This window comes from Erinaceus europaeus, chromosome 11 (assembly GCF_950295315.1).
Source record: "Erinaceus europaeus chromosome 11, mEriEur2.1, whole genome shotgun sequence".
In the NCBI taxonomy this organism is placed as follows: domain Eukaryota; kingdom Metazoa; phylum Chordata; class Mammalia; order Eulipotyphla; family Erinaceidae; genus Erinaceus; species Erinaceus europaeus.
In genome coordinates, this window is record NC_080172.1 from 64,908,153 (window position 1) to 64,924,944 (window position 16,792).

Below are 16,792 nucleotides of genomic sequence, written 5' to 3' on the forward strand. Positions count from 1 at the left end.
TGTCCCTGCTGAGGCGGGACCCACCTCCCCTCCAGGGTGCCAAGCCGAGCTCGCCTGTTGGTTCACGAGGCCAGAGACACAGGGAAAGCTGGAGCCGCCGGCCGGCATTGTCCACTTGTCGTACCCCAGAGTGCGAGATGTTCGGGGGCTCCATCCACCCTGCCCTGTGAACATTAAGGTCCGCTGGCTTCCCATCCTCGGCGGAGCCACAGGACAGAGGGCGTCCCTGGGCTTGGAGAGGGCTGGAGGACAGGGCGGGGCTGGATTTGAGTTCAGGTTCTCAAGTCCAGCCGGACTCACCCACCTGGGTACCGGCTACACGTGGCGGGACAGGAGGGTGACTCCTTACCTTGGGGTTGTGCCCCGCGCTCCAGGAGCTTGGCTCTTAACTGGGGGGTAAAGGCAGTGCACGCCCCCTCCCCCAACCCACACACCCACCCCCAATCTCCAGACCCTGCTCGAGGAGCTGAGAGCCCAGGAGCCGAGAAACTTGCGCGGCGGCGGGTTCCGCGCAAGTGGACAGTGAGGGAGACACACCCGGCGAGGTGTACGGGGCACCCCACGCTCGATCCCCGTGGTCGGGCACACACACACACACCTGAGTTCACGGTTGCGCCCTGGTCCCTGATCCGCCCCCGCGCCCCCAGCCCTGCTCGGCTGGTAGCTCACCCCCTGCCCACCCTCGCCGGCACACGCGCTTACACCCGCGTCCGCACACGCCGCCACCTCCAGGCACACCCTAGGATTCCTGCACTCGCCAGAGACGCTCCGGCTTTGCCTCGTCTCCCCGCCCCCAGGCCCGCTTGCTCGCGCCCCTCCGCGCGCGCACACACACACACACACACACACACACACACACACACACACACACACCACCCATCTCTCTCTCTCTCTCTCTCTCTCTCTCTCTCTCTCTCACACACACACACACACACACACACACACACACACACACACACACTGACACTCGCGCGCGGAGTCACTCCCCCTCGCAGCCCTCTCCCCGGGCCCCCTCCCGCCTCCTCCTCGCTCCCTCAGCTGCCAGGAGGCCGGCGGGCGCTCCTTGGCCTGGCCTGGAGCAGCTGGGCGCGCAGGGAGCTGAGGGCGCAGCCTCGCCGCCTCCCCCGACTCCGAGCTGCGCCCCGCCCGCGCCCCCGCCGCCCTCCCGGAGGGAGGGGAGCGCTCCAGGCAGCCGGGGGCCCGCGGGCTCCGCTCCGCGCGGCGCCGGCAGCGGCGGGGGCAGGGAGCGAGCGCGGAGCCCGCGAGGCGGGGAGGAACGCGCTGCCGAGCTGGGGCTTGAGCAGCGGCCGCGGCGGCGGTGGAGGGCGGGCTCAGCGGACAAACGGACGCAGAAAAGAACCAAGAGAGGCGGCTAGCGAGCAAGACTTGGCCGCCCAGGAGGAGCCGCTCTCCGCACTGCTGGGCGCTCGGAGCCTCCTCGGTCCCCGGCTCCGGGCCATAGTTGCCCTATGCGCGGGGCCCGGAGCCCGGAGCCCGGGGCTCGCCTCGCCGAAGGTAAGAGGGACGAGACCGAGACTCGCGGAGCCAGCAAGTGCGAGGAGCGCGGCTCCCACGCCTGTTGCTCCAACGACCCACGCGGCACCCTCCCACTCGCGCGTCCGGGTGGGTGGGCACTGGGGAGCCGGAAAGACTGGGGGTGGGGCTTGAGCCTCGGGGGAGCAGGCAGCCGGCCCGGGGGCGTCGGTTCCCTGAGGCTCCAGAGCCACCTCTGGAAGGCCAGGAGCTGTGAGGTTTGGGGGTGGGGGTGTGAACCTCTGCCCTCTTTCCATTGGCTTGCGTTCCTTAGGGGGTGCCAGAGGCTGCGCCCTCAGCTAAGGCGGCAGGTGGCGAAGGCTCTCTGGGTTCCCCTGGTTCTTTGTGAGGGAGGAGAGAAATGTCTGGGTGTTGCAGCAGTGAGCCGGCTGGGGCGCTTAGTAAAGTTCTCTGGCCCCTGACAGTCAGGGGTGTGCAGGATGTGCATAGCTGCGGTTGGGCAGTTGGGCTTGTCCCCACCCTGTGGGCTGGAGGGAAGGTCTCAAAGTGACACCTGAGACCAAGCATTCCGCCCTCTTCTAAGTGAGAGTGAGGTTGGCAGGGACAGAAGGAAAGGAGCAGAGAAGTTACCTGTAATCAACTAGAATTCCTGCAGTTGCTTAATGTTGACTTTTGAATCAAGATGCTCTGCCTATATTCCCCTGGCAGTCCTGATATGTCAGCAACAGGCTGGGATCTTAGACCTGGGATCTTAGAGCAAAGGCCCTGTTTCTTAAGTGAGGTCATCTCAACTTTCTTATGAACCTAGGTACAGTGTGATCTGTTTGCAAGACCAAATATGGATTGCTGTAAGGTGTCTGTCGCGTGCTGCATAAATAGATGTGATGGTTCTACTTATTCCTTGCTTATCATTACTTAAAAGGAATCTGAATGTTCCGTGTCTGCAGAAAGGGAGTCTGGGAGTGCATGATTCTGATGCAAAGCCTGGGTACATTTCCCCCATGTGAATGTGTTGGCACACAGAACATGATGTATTTATTTTTCCTTGTCTCTACTTGAATGCAACAGAATGCAAGTACACAAGGGACCCCCAGAGGAAGAAAGATTAGTAGCTTGTTCCCTCTTGCTGTTGAGGAGGCTGGAGAAAAAGAGAGTTCAGGAAAGTGCCCTGGCCAGCCTAGGAGTGGCACTGTGGGAGAAGCATATCTCTCCCTGTGTCCCAGGCCTCCGCCCTGAGGCTCCCCAACTGGGCATACTGTCTGATTCCTGTCAGCCCACACAGACCCTGTGGGCACAGAAGAAAGGCCTTGTACCACCAAGATGCTTCCCTGCCCCCAGGCTGGCCCGTTTTAAGCTAAGTGACAAGTTAGACTGGGAGAAGTAAGTTTCCTGAGAATGTACCCTGAACACTGCAGACCTTGATGGTGTGGCCCATGCCATTTCTTTATGCTGCCATGATCCCTGACATTTTTTGTTGCCACATGCCTGTGTTCAGATTAGTTGTCAACCCTCAGGACAGGCTCTCTACTCACTTTACCTACTTTTGGTTCTCATCTATTTAACTGGGATGACTGTTTATTTTATTTTATTTGTTTATTTATTTTGTCTATATAGCATGGGGAAATGTGTTTCCCTTTTCCAGGAATGTTTTTCGTCTGTCATTTCAGCACTCACCTGTTTACACTCTCTTTTTCAGACTTGCCCCCTCCAACCCCCATCTCTCCCACTGTTAAAACTCTTCTGCCAAAAACAAAAATAGCTTCAGAGTTTTCATTTGTAAGGCATCCACGTCCTAGTAAAACCTCAGCATTTGAGGCATGTGCAGTGCCATTGGCTGGAAATGGGGCCGCACTGTTGTGCTTGTTGTAGGAATCCATACCAGGCCAGCTGTAGGAGGCACTGGGGCCAATCAGGGGGCAGTGCTGCAGGAAAAGCCAGGTCACAGCTGCAGGGCTGTTAGGAGGGCATGACTGGGGTGGGGGGGATACAGCTGAGCTTGATACCTGGTGGAACACTTTTCTTCCCTTTCCAAACACACACACACACACACACACACACACACACACACACACCAGTGTAACTGCTCTTTTTGTTATCATTTATTGGTAGAAGGTGGGGAGAGAGGTTTTGAACCACCTGAGATAGCCCAGAGCTTGCTTGACCTTCTTTGTGAAAATTGTTCTGGATTAACGCCTAGATAAGCTTTCTTTTGCTTTGAGGGCAGAGGCTTTAGTGATAGAAAGTACTGATTTTTCCTTCCCCAGCTCACAGTTGTTCATCTGAAAGCAGTTTTAAAAATATACAACGTTCCTGGAGAAGTAGGTAGACCTAGGACAGAAGAATTAAAGTGGTGGCACTAGGTTTGGCAGGAGTGATTCCAGGCATCAAAGCTCAGGAGTCAGAGAGGAATGACAACAGGAAAATGGAAGGGGAAGGACATCATTTCTTGGGTTGTGGAACTGAATGTCTCACCCAGGTAGGGTGTGACAAGGTCACTCCTTTGCCACTGGAATCCTCCAGCGTCCTGAGTTCCATTTTGAGGAAAATCAGGGACATTAAGGGTCACAGGACCCCTGGCCTCCTCTACTCTCCAGTGTGCTGTGTGACCTAGCCTTGGACTGCCTTAAGTTCACAGTGATGCAGGTTCTATGTCTTGTCCTGGTTGAGAGTCCCACCAAGAACTTGCAGAACTCATTTTGCTAGAGGAAGAACAAACTAACTCCATCTACACAGCAAAAAACCTAGGTGCACAACTTTCTGCTTTGCATGGACAATGGTCATGAAGAAGCCCCAGTGAAACCTGAGCCCTTGAACACAGCTTTCTTGTCTAGTAGAAGCAAGGATTATTTCAACCAAGCAACTCCTTGCCACTTTCTTGTCCAGTTCCCTCATTTAGGAAATCAGGGTTCTAAGCTCTCGAGGAGGAGGTAGCTTGCTTCCACAAGCTCAAGAAAGGATTGGCACTGGCATGCAAGGCTTCTGGAACCCTGCTTTTGCTGTATGGGAAAGGAGTGGGAAGAATCATGCGAATCCTGCTCTGTGCTATGGGGCACACAAAGATCTGGCTGCACCTGGGTCAGGAGAGTCACTGGCTGAGGACTGACCAGTCTTCTGTGTGAAAATCATGAACTCCTCGAGATAGGTTTTGTCCCCTTATACAGTTGAAAACTGTGGTACAACTTAAAATTGACTCTCCATAGCTGACGTTTTCACATTTGTGAATTCAACCAACTGACAATCAAGCAAATAACTAAAAAAAAATAATAATCCACATGTAAGTGTGTAAGATCAAACCCACATTGTGCCAGGTTTAGACTTGAAATTTAGCCACATAGAAGGAAACTTTCAGAGTCTCAGCTGTTTTGTGGAGATTTTATAGGCGTTAATGTTCATGTCACATAATTTGGGGGGGGCTAAATTAAATACTTCTGCAAAAGTGCCTAAGACAGTGCCCAGAGCATTGCTAGTGCTCAGTAAGTAGTAACTATGTGCATTTGAGGAATCCTTGGCCATGTTTAGATAATGGGATTCTGTACCCCCACCCCTACTTCCCTTTATTCTTAGAAAACCTAGCCCAGTGTGTGCAGATTCTCCTGGAAACCCAGAGGGAGTATCATGAGTTATGAAAGTACATTTCTCAATATAAAATGCACAGGATGTGTTCCCAAACCTCCTCTCAGTAGCCTGTGGATTACACACTGCCATGGCTGTGCAACCCCCTGTTTTTTCTTCAGTTCCTGTAATCAAGAGCTCATCAGGCCTGTGCTTTTTTCTGTCTGGAGTGGTGACATTTATGAGGAATGTCATTGTGACTCCTGTGTCTTCTGTTAATCAGCTTTTTACAGGGTGGGGTGGGGATGGTAGAGGGGAAGAGGCACTACTCTACTTAATCCACAGAAGGGGAAACTGAGGTAGAAAGCAGCTCTTTGAGAGCTCAACTGAGAGCACAGTGAATTCAGGTCACTTAAGCTGAATGATTTTGATTTGGACATGTCTTCAGCAATTCTTGTCTAGTTGATAAAGAGAATTTCCACCCTTAAAAGCCCCTTAAAGATATCATCAAGACATGGAGTAGAATCAATTTCATGCAAATAATGGCTATAAAAATAGGATTCCCACTTTGAGCACCTCCAATTGTAGTGCACTGTGCTATCTCCAAGTCATATAAAAACTGAGACATCACAACCATATCTACCCTTAAGGAACTTAAGTAGAATGGGGGGCAGTTGTTTGGCTGTGTCCTTGAACTCACCCACATTTAGATTGCCTGGGTTTCAGTCTACTCACCTACTTTTCACTTCCTGTACACTCACACTTCATCTTCCTCACCTACGGCATAGGGACAATAGTGATGCATTGGTTGAGGTAGTTCATGTAAGCCTGTCATACTGTGCCCAGTACACAGTCAGACTTTAGAGAATATCACCTGCTATCCTTCTGTTAAGAAGAAGCTTGAGCAATAGTGTGGTGCAGTGCCCCAAGGCAGGTGGTATGGGCAGAGACTGCCTGAGGTGGGATCCCTGTGCTGCCCCTTTCTGACTGTCAGCCTGCTGATTTCATGCTCTTCTTCCTAGGGCTGCTGTGAGGATTACAGGAGATGATTCATTGGAGTCTGTGCCTGGCATAGAGTAAGTGCTCAATTACTGTTAGCCAGAATTATGAACAAACCACACAGAAAGTGTCTCTGATCCAGGCCAGAGGGTGGTAGGTGCTTGAGAAGAGGGAAAGCCTTCTGAGAGCCCAGAAGGGGTGGGGGGAGAGGAAGGTCATCCCAGAAAGAGTAAGGAACAGGTGGGAGTCTAATAGGAGGAATGAAGCAGAGCCCCAACAGAAAGAAGAGTGTCAGACAGGCCACCCACAAGGCATATGAAGAGCAGGTCTGAGGTCTTATTGCTAGAGGCAGACATGGGCTTATGAGATCCTGGAATGGTAAGATAGGACATATGGAATTTCTAGAATGATCAACCAAAGCCTTTGGACTTGCTTTTGTAGGCTGTGGGGAAATACTGCTTTAGGGAGATTGCTCTGAAGAGAATAGATTTGGGGGGACCAGGAGAAATGGTTTGGGAATTGAGTAGCTGAATTGAGTTCAGTGTGGGAACTGAACCTGAGGGAGTTAGCATCTTAGTGAGGAGAGTTAGAGTTGTGTGATTTCTACACTCTTTGGGTGGATTAATGAGGAAGACAGCCAAGCTGACATGCATGAGGAGGAAGATTAAGTTCATGTTTTTAAAGTACCTATTTCTGTTTTGGAAGGTGTGGAGGGAGAGCCAGAAAATCACTCTGTCATAGGCATTGCTGGAACTCAGGACTTCAACACTTTTTGGCTGCAGATTCATTTTAAATGTGTCCAGTTTCAGAGCATCTAAGTGGAAAAGTAGAGTGGTGGCTTGGGAGCAAAGGGAGGTAGAAATCTGAAAATGCAGAAAAATCTGGAATTTAGGAGAAAGAAGTAGGTTTGCAGAGAAAAATGAAGACCAAACTCATGGAAAAATGCATCTCTGCCTAGTTCATTTAAACCTAGACTCAAATCATCTGAATTGCAGATGGGTCCAAATATTCAGTAATTCAGAGTCAGGATTGGCTCTCTGTGATCAGTTCAAGATTTGTGAAAATGAACGTGTCAACCCCAAACAACTCCCCACCGCTATTACATGTGTTTCTGTGTCACCACATGTCTCCCCACAGATGGTATACATTCAGGGATTGCAGAGTCATTTCACTATCATCGTTAAAAAGCCAGATTTGGGAAGGTAAATCTGCTTCCCTGAGTTAAAAATACTTCCCCTCTCCTCTGTGTCATTGTTCTCTTCATCCCTGCAGGTGATTACACAGTGCTTACACAGCAGGTCCAGACTACTGTGGGGGAAGTGACAAGGTGGCCTGTCTCCCTGAGGAATTTCCCAGTGGTGGAGTGGGGCCAGGTGAAAGAGACAGGGCTGGGAATTGTTATGTAACTTAGGGAGTTCTGGCTGGTGGGCAGATGGAGGCAGGAGGCAAGGAATCTGGAGATGACTGTGAGCATGGATCAGCTCCCTCTGGGAAAGAGAGGGACAATGCATAGGAGGCAAGTGAACCAAGAATTCAGCAGCCCCTCTACAAGGTGAGCAGTGGCTTCTCCTGCCTCATTCTAGCATGGTGCCTCAGGACACAGTGGTGCATGAGGTGTCTGTGCTGGTGTCCCAAAGAAAGACTATTCCTCCAGAGACACCCTTCTTCACTGGAGTTTGGGACAGAACTCCACCAAGCCCAGGTCTGCTTATAGATACTTACCAACTCAGAGTCATATCCAGATGTGAGCAGCCCCCCAGCCTCCTACTCACTGGTGAGGAGGAGAAAAAGTGTGTTAGCCTGATCTCCTTTATTCCCACCCCATTCCTGATTACCCTGGTGGGTACAGCATGAAATAAAAATTAATGTGTTTATCCCACTTTTAAATTCGTTTAATGAGGACTCATTTATCCTCTCCCAATTTAAATTCGTAATAACGCCATAACCTTTCAGAGATGATGATTACCTGCCTCTCCCCAGACCTCTTTTGCTTCAGGAAGAAGCTTCTTTCCCTCCCAGTGTTCCTGAGCCCTTTTGGCATTTGACAGTTTGTCAGGCAGTCAGCAACATCTGGTAGATTCCACACTGATGCTCTGCCCCAGTGCCCAGTGCCCTCTCTACAAGGGGAGGACCTGAAAGTGTCAAGTTCCTTTTCTTTGGTGGTGATCTTGATTTAACCGATTTGCCTTCAAGTCTTTCATTGTTTTGTTCACCAGTAGACCTTCCCTGAATCCCTTTGGTTCCCTGGGCTTCAGCCCTGGGTTCACAAAGCTATCTATGCTCTCTCCTTCTGTCTCCTAGGGGCCACTGAACTAACTCCAAGCTGGTGTGCCAGGTGTGGGCACAGGGGCCAGCCCAGGAGCTGGAGTCACCATGGCGGCGGGAGTGGCAGCCTGGCTGCCTTTCGCACGGGCGGCAGCCATTGGCTGGATGCCTGTGGCCAACTGTCCCATGCCCTTGGCCCCGGCCGACAAGAACAAGCGGCAGGATGAGCTGATTGTCCTCAATGTGAGTGGCCGAAGGTTCCAGACTTGGCGGACCACGCTGGAGCGCTACCCGGACACCTTGCTGGGCAGCACAGAGAAGGAGTTCTTCTTCAACGAGGACACCAAGGAGTACTTCTTTGACCGAGACCCTGAGGTCTTCCGCTGTGTTCTCAACTTCTACCGCACAGGCAAGCTGCACTACCCACGTTACGAGTGCATCTCGGCCTATGATGATGAGCTGGCCTTCTATGGCATCCTCCCAGAGATCATCGGGGACTGCTGCTATGAGGAGTATAAGGACCGCAAACGGGAGAATGCCGAGCGCCTCATGGATGACAATGACTCTGAGAACAACCAAGAGTCCATGCCATCGCTCAGCTTCCGCCAGACCATGTGGCGGGCCTTTGAGAACCCGCACACCAGCACCCTGGCCCTGGTGTTCTACTACGTGACGGGCTTCTTCATCGCTGTGTCTGTCATCACCAACGTGGTAGAGACGGTGCCGTGTGGCACTGTGCCGGGGAGCAAGGAGCTGCCATGTGGTGAGCGGTACTCGGTGGCCTTCTTCTGCCTGGACACAGCCTGTGTCATGATCTTCACAGTGGAGTACCTGCTGCGGCTCTTCGCAGCCCCCAGCCGCTACCGATTCATCCGCAGCGTCATGAGCATCATCGATGTGGTGGCCATCATGCCATACTACATCGGCCTGGTCATGACCAACAATGAGGATGTGTCGGGCGCCTTCGTCACGCTCCGGGTCTTCCGTGTCTTCAGGATCTTCAAATTCTCTCGCCACTCCCAAGGCTTGCGAATCCTGGGCTACACTCTCAAGAGCTGTGCCTCAGAACTCGGCTTTCTCCTCTTCTCCCTCACCATGGCCATCATAATCTTTGCCACTGTGATGTTTTATGCCGAAAAAGGCTCCTCAGCCAGCAAGTTCACAAGCATCCCCGCCTCCTTTTGGTACACCATTGTCACCATGACCACCCTGGGGTAAGTCACTGCTTGCAGGCAGATGAGAACAGAGCAGAGGGCCAAGTGGGCATCAGGCTCTGGATGAAGTTAAGATGGAGCAGGGGAGGGCGGAATTGCTTACCAAGCTGGAGGAGCAGTGAGGATGTCTGGCCAGAAGAGGAAGGCACAAGAGTAATTGGGGGAGGGGGTATTTTCTCCAAATTGTCTTTTGAGGGCTGGAACATGCCTTTTATAAAACACAGTAAATGAAGTCACTGCTACTTTTCTCAGATGTGCACTGGGGGAGGTGGGTAGCATGGTGTGTAGTGATGCTGCAGTTTTGTATTTGTGCATGGGGAGGGATAGGGCAGTTACAGAGGAAGCAGCCTGCAAGAAGTTGTTATAAGGGGTGGGGAGTCCAGATTCCTATTAACTGAAGATACTTTTTGGGGATCCTTCTTTTATTTCTTCTTTGTGTTACATTTACCAGCCATATCTTCTACTGCCTTACTGTTTTTACTGTTCACCCTTGATGCTCATGGGTTCAGTGACTTAGAGCAGACTTGGTCTCAATTACTCTGAACTTGGATTTCCTGCAAATCAGTCACATGACTTATATTTTTCTAGCCAAAGGAGGAGCAACCTGGCTTTCTTGGCCTGCCTCTGTAATTGAATGGCCCAGCCTACCTGGATGATAAGGAGATGGTTTGAATGGTTTGTGTGGTCAGACACATAAGCAGCAATAGCATCAGAGGGAGGTAGAAGCACTCAGTGGGGGTTCATGGGCAATTCCCTTTCTTCCATCTCCCTGAAGTCCCCTCTCCAGTGGAGGTCACATAAATCTATTTATGATACTGGGATGTGAAGCATTCCCTCAGAGGAAGGGGACTTGGTTAGGAGATTATAGTCTTCACTGTAACAGGATTAGAGCCAACGAAGGCAACTTTATGGAGACACACATTTCTTAGGGGTTTCTGCTCCAGCCATCAGAAGTCACTGAGGCTAATGCAAAATCCCTTCACAATTCATCCACTGGCTTTATATTTGCTTATGCCAGGAAGCATTATATTGCTGATGGGGAATTCATGAAGCTTTTTATTTGGTCTTCAATTCAGTTGGTGTCATCCTGATGATTAGATTTTTCTCCTGGCCCAAACCCTGTGGTGCTGGTGTCAGTTTTCCCAGAGTGCTGTGTGCGCTTATTGGGAATGACTTGAAAAGGTGATGGGACATTTTAAAATGATTGCATTTGTCATTCTGCCATACCAGAGGGAGTAACAAGAAGAAGAGAGCACAAGGTGTCATTGTCCATTTGTGAAGGCCACGTTTGATGGGGGCATTCCCTTGACCTCTTATTTGTCTAAGAGAAGTTGCACTGCCCTTTCTGTACACATGCACACACACACTCACATGACAATCCCTCCCAGAGTGGGTTAGAATGTCTGACCATTTGACCTTGTCATTCAGATCTTATCTTTACTGGGTAAAGTCAGAGATGCTAACTTGGGGTATGCGGTGGGGGGATATATAGGGATAAAATAAACTGAGGAACTGTGCACTACTTTCAGAAGAAGATGTCACATTTTCCCCCCTTCACTTACCACAGTCAGGAGCCTCCTGGTCCCCAGGTCATGCTTCTGAATACCCAGTGCCCTCAGTACCCATGAACAGGACTCTTAACATCAGAGCAATGCCTCTGCACTGCCATGGGGAAAAAACTAGGCAGAGGGATGGGTGTTGGAAATAAAATGGGGTTGTTTCAGAGGAACTCAATGTAAACTCCAGTGGCCTCCTGCCCATTACTTTTTATTAGTACTATAATAGCATATGTTTGTGTCTACTATGTGTCAGCAGTGTGTTAAGCTCTCTAAGTCATTGCAACTGCTCTATAAGGTATGGAGAATGCTCTCCAACTTGAAAGTTTCAGAAGGCAAGACCCAGGGAGGGGCATTACATTTTTGCCTCCTTATAACTGAGAAGGAGCAGAGTTGATTTCTAAATACCAACCAGGCTATCTCCAGTGTTCTTTCTCATTCACTCATCACTCCACTTGTTCCCATGCCATCAGGGAACCACAGACCTTCAGAGTGATTTACTTCTCTTGTATTATGTCCTCAGGGTCTCATAGTCTAGACATATTGCTATTTGAGAGATCATCAAAACTATGGCTACTATATTCCAGACCCTGTACTAGGCATATAGGAGTTTTATAAATATTTCTTCCTTATGAGTTTAAATGAAGCCTTTGAAATTAATGGTTCTTTCATAGCAAAATTCAGTGTTTTTCTGTTGCTAGAAATATTAATGATTTCCTTTAGAATTCATCCTTTGGATCAAGGGGCAAGTATAAGAAACAGACTATCTTGACCTCACCTCTCCTTTTTTTTTTGCTTCTTTTTTTTTCCCATGGTTAGGGAGGGAGTGGCCAGAGCACTGCTCAGCTCTGGCTTATGGTGGGTACTGGGAATTGAACCTATAATGTTGGTGGCTCAGGCATGAGGGTATTACATAGTCCTTGTGCTCTTTTCCCAGCCCTCATACTTAATTTTCTTGGTGGAGAGCAACAGGATTTACCCAGAAAATGAAAGCTAAGAGGAAGGGAAAGATACCTGCAAAGTGGGGTGGAAGGTCCTATGAAGACTGTAGGTCCTGAGTAGGCTCCTCAGGCATCAGAACATCTAACTCCTGGGAAGAGAAACTAATGGGCAAGAAAAGAAGCCTTTAGTTGTAATCTCAGATAAATAACAGGAAAGCAGGCTTTTTATTCCCCTCCACCCTGACCAACGCTGGATTGGGTTTCTTTGACTTTGACCTGAGTTGGCACTTGGAACCATTACCAGGCTGATAGCTCAGCTATACATAGCAGATGCTTGGCAGAATGCCTTTTAATGGATGGGTCAGTGTGAATGGAATGATTCCTCCATTTGCTTCATCTGATATTCTTCTCAGGCCCTTCCAGACCTGCCTGTCCTCTCTCTTAGATATAGAATATGTGCTCTGTCCCAGCCATGGCCCTCTGGGAGAGAGGAGGGAAGCCTCCACTAGATGTCTGGTCCATTTCCTGGTGCTCTGGAGGATGGTGGGTTAGTCTCACTCTTGGTCTGGAAGTCTTACCAATTCAACCCTAGGAACCTTTATTTTCCCTTGGCTGGCTTCTGTCCTGAATATCCTCACTGGATCCTTGTAGACTTGCTGACCATTCTAGGAAACCCATTTTATTCTTCCTCTTCACTTGTATTTGAGCTCCAAGCCATAGAATATGATAGTCTGGCATGTTCTACATTCTATCTTCTTGCTACTAACAATTTCCAGCAGATACTGTGTTCTTATATCTCCAGACCCTCTTCACCTTCATCCTTCTCCGAATTCTCATTTCCAGTCTTGAGAGCTGGCCTTCTGCAACTTTGCAGAGCAGGGCTGGCAGGGAAGGCCCCCTTGCCCAACACCCCCTGCCCTAGTGACTATTGCTCTTCCAAGTGCACCTGTCACTGATTAACTTCTGAACTCACAACCGATGCTACAGATAAAATAGCCCTCAAGTATCTCACTAAATAGTGGGAAAGGATAACACAGAACTTCTAGTATTAAATAAGGTGAGCATATCTATTTTGGGGATGTACTTGTGTTGCAGACCTTTCCAAAGCAGATTTTGAGTCTAAGTTTTTGTATGACTTTGCCAGACATTGTGGTTGACCTAGACTGTTGGAGCCAGTCTGTGGGTGAGACTCAGGTGGGGTGTGGGGAAGAAGGAGCAGTCTGGAGGGAAATCTGGCTCATCAGTACCCACCAGCACTGTGGAGACCAGTTCTAGGTCTGGCTGGTATGAGACTCTTGGGTGTCTTAGGGAGGGGAAGTCGGGCTTGAGCAAAGTGCGGAGTCACAGAGCTCTGATGAGCTGGCCCGGCCCACCACTGCCTATTTGGCTGGGTTATGTAATTGAGACCGACAGCCTATCTGTCACCCAGTGCCCTGAGATGAGAGAGCTTTTGACAGTGTCCAAAAATCACTTTAACGAAAACAGAATCGATTTTTTACTTCTTCCAAGCACGAAACAACCTCCAGGTGATTTGCATTTCCCTATAAACCATAATCCTGGAAGCTGTCTGCCTGAGGTCTCCAGAGCTGAGAGCTGGCCTAGGAAATCAATAAAGACACACCACAGAATGGGACACTTGCTGGGGCTCCCTCAGTGTCAGAAGTGAAACCAGCTCTAGGTCTTTTTTGTTGCTGTTGTTAACCTTTCAGTTCCCAAAACTCAGTTCAGTGTCTATGAGGCACAGGCTGAATGAATTGAGACTCCCCAAACAAGAGACAGTGGGAGAGTGTCTATCAGAAAAGAGGTCTTTGCCCACAGTTTTTTTTTAAAGTTATTTATATCATTTATTACATTTATTAGAAAATTTTCATGAGACAGAGAAAAAGAGAGAAGCCAGAGCACCACTCAGGTACTTCACAAAGCTGAGGATCAAACTGGGAACCTCTGGCCTAAAAGTCTCATGCTCTACTAGTTGAACTATTTCCCCCAACTTGCATTCTTCCTGTAGTTCCAGAGACAGCCTCTTGCACTGCTCTGGTAGCTGCCAGCTCCCATTATCCTTGAGAATTCAGCTCCACACCATTTTGTCCCTGAAGAAACTGGGTGGCTCTCAACTCCTCTCTGTCTTGTCTATTCCTACCTTGGGTTAATGTTTTCTAGGTATGTGAGCACTTCAAGGACTGATCTCTCTCAAAGATCCTAGCATGACCCATGTCATTTCCATTTTATTATTTGCTAACCATCTCCTGGCCATTGTGAGAGACAACGAAAGTGCTGTGCAAATGTTAACTAAATTGTCCTGTCAGATAGGATATTTGTAGATAGGGCAGAAACAGACAGACCAAGCTGGGCAGTTTCTGGTTCTGACATCAGCCTTAACAGGCACCGTGTTTTCTTGCAAGGGATGTTGCAATTTTGGACTCCTGGGCTGTTCTCTCACTGCAGACTCTGAAGTCTGAGGAGCAGATAGGGAACCATAGATAAACTCCCAATTTTGATGTTTTCCTCCACTCAATTGTTTATTCAACAGATATTTGGATACTTCCTAGGCACTGGGAGTATAGCAAAAAGAAAACAGATAGGTTCTGATCTATAGAGCTGCTTGTGGAGAGGGCCAGACATCAAGTAGTTAAGCAGATACATTTTACCAGGCACTGATTCACACTTCAGAGAAAAGTACATCTAGAGGCACAGATATAGAGTGTGAGTTTGAGAGGGTAGTGGAGCAAGGGAGAGTTGCTGCTTTGTCTTAGTAGATCAGGATGGGCCTCTCAGGTGATATTCAGTGGAGACCTGAAGGCATGTGGAGAGATTAAGGAGGAGTATCCAGGCAGAGGGGTCAGCATATGCAGAGGCTACCAGGCAGGAGGAGACCTCAAAGTGTTAGTCTTGTGATAGCAAGAAGGTTCTGGTGGCTGAGCTACATGAGCAAGTACCAAATAAAGGACACAGAGAGGGAGTAGTTTGTACAGGGCCTTATGATCACCACAGGGACTCTGCACTTTGCCTTTATCTTCTTGGAATGGGAAGCCAATGGACGGTTTTGAGTACACTTTATTTATTTATTTATTTTTAATGGGTCCCTCTGGCTCTTAGGCAGTGAATACCTTGCAGGGGGAGAACCTACCATGATCATGATCATCTAGGTCATCGGTGATGGTGTCTAGGGCAGAGGATGGGGACAATCTGACATATTTGAAGGCAGAGGCAGTGGAGAGTATGAGCTGCCTGAAAGGCCTTCTCAACTGAAATTGTCACCAGTGCTTATAGCAGGGAACTGGCCTGGAAGGCAGTACTCAAGATCGCCTCCATTCTGGGAGAAATATTTCACATGTAAAGGCCTCTAGACCGTGAGGATCAGAACAATCCAGACCCAGGCATGGAATAAAAAAGCTCCAAAATCTGGCCATCTGAGAGCAGTGCTGGGCTGGCAGTGAGCAGGAGCACCTGCTTGGAGTTCCCAGATGGAGGCTCCCCTTCAGTATTTCCCAGCACCTGCCCAGGGTTGGGAACAACACACACCACTGTGGTGGGTAGGGGGTGGAGGGGTATAGGGGTCCTTGCTTCAGCTCAGAAGCTTGAAAAGAAAGGTGCCCTGAAAGTCAATGGTTTGGGTCGTTGCTTCAGGGAAGGAATGGGGTGCAACAGAAGGTATTATTATTTCTCTAGGGTGGAAGGAGTCTTTCAGGTACTTCCTACCCAGGGCATTGCATGCCTTCACTCTTAGGAGCCAACATTTCAGATTGCTGCAATTTTTGGCAAGGGATTTCCAGTCTATTGCCCATTTCACAATTCTCTTCTGGTATTTCTCAAAATTGATCTCAAAGCCCCCCTTCTCCTTCTGTTTGGTTTTGTTTGGATTTCCCTCTTCAAACACACCCGTAAACACAAACATGATTCTTCCTGAGGAACAGCAATTATTCTGCCTGAAAATTGTGTAAATAAAAGGCAGTCTGGCCCTCCCTCTCCTCAGGGAAGGACAGAGGCCCACAGCAACTTCTCACATATTTAATCTTTTCCCTTATCTCATCTGGGAGGAAAGAACCTCTGTTCTAAGCCACACAGGGCACTTTTCCGTATACCATCAGGCCTAGGAGCTCTTCTGGGGCAGGGGGAGGGGAAGCAGAGACTTTTGGCTGGGAGTCTTCCCACCCTCACCTCTTCTACTAGGACAGGTGGCCCTGAACACAGTTTATGCCTTCCAGAAAGCCAAAACTCTATTCATACAGCTTAAATGTCCACCCTCTGGTGATGGTTAAGTCAGTCTTTGTTTTTTGTTTTTAATTAGATAGAGACAGAGAGAAATTGAGAAGGGAGGGAGGAGACAGAAAGGGAAAGAGACAGAGAGACACCTGCTGACCTCCTTCACCACTTGTGAAGCTTTCCCCCTGCAGGTGGGGACCAAGGGCTTGAACCCTGGTCCTTGCTCTCCACAATGTGAACGTTTAACCAGGTGCGCCACCACTGGGCCCCAAGTCAGTCTTTCTGTTCTGACAGAAAGTGGCATCTCTTTTGAAAGTGCAGAAGAGGCCTCAGCTCAGTTCTAATGGGGACTTGATTATGCCAAGAAGGAAGGAGTTAGCATAAGGACTTTGAATATCCACAGTACTCATGCACAAGACTCAGATTTCAAGATCCGGAGCTCCAGTCGTGCAATCGGTTAGTGCGCGGTGCTTATACAGATTTCAAGATCTGCACCATGGACTCAGGTTGAGTCTCATGCCTCTGCCTCATGCCAGCCTACTTTTCTGGAGCCAGAACCCAGGGCTTT

At 49.4% G+C, this 16,792-nt stretch overlaps 1 protein-coding gene across 3 annotated transcripts in view; it reads left to right on the forward strand.

The window, feature by feature from the left end:
- The first annotated feature begins 946 nt into the window (after positions 1–946).
- LOC132541384 (potassium voltage-gated channel subfamily D member 3-like) overlaps positions 947–16,792 on the forward strand; it is a 198,512-nt gene continuing 182,666 nt past the window's right edge. Inside the window, exons 1-4 of one of the 3 annotated variants that reach the window (XM_060201883.1) lie at positions 947–1,515; positions 6,069–6,122; positions 7,629–7,819; positions 8,347–9,524. In XM_060201883.1, coding sequence (XP_060057866.1) covers positions 8,419–9,524 — 1,106 coding nt within the window. In that variant the 5' untranslated portion in view covers positions 947–1,515; positions 6,069–6,122; positions 7,629–7,819; positions 8,347–8,418. The remainder of the gene's footprint in view (positions 1,516–6,068; positions 6,123–7,628; positions 7,820–8,346; positions 9,525–16,792) is intronic. The other 2 variants (XM_060201882.1, XM_060201884.1) reach the window with 2 other exon arrangements.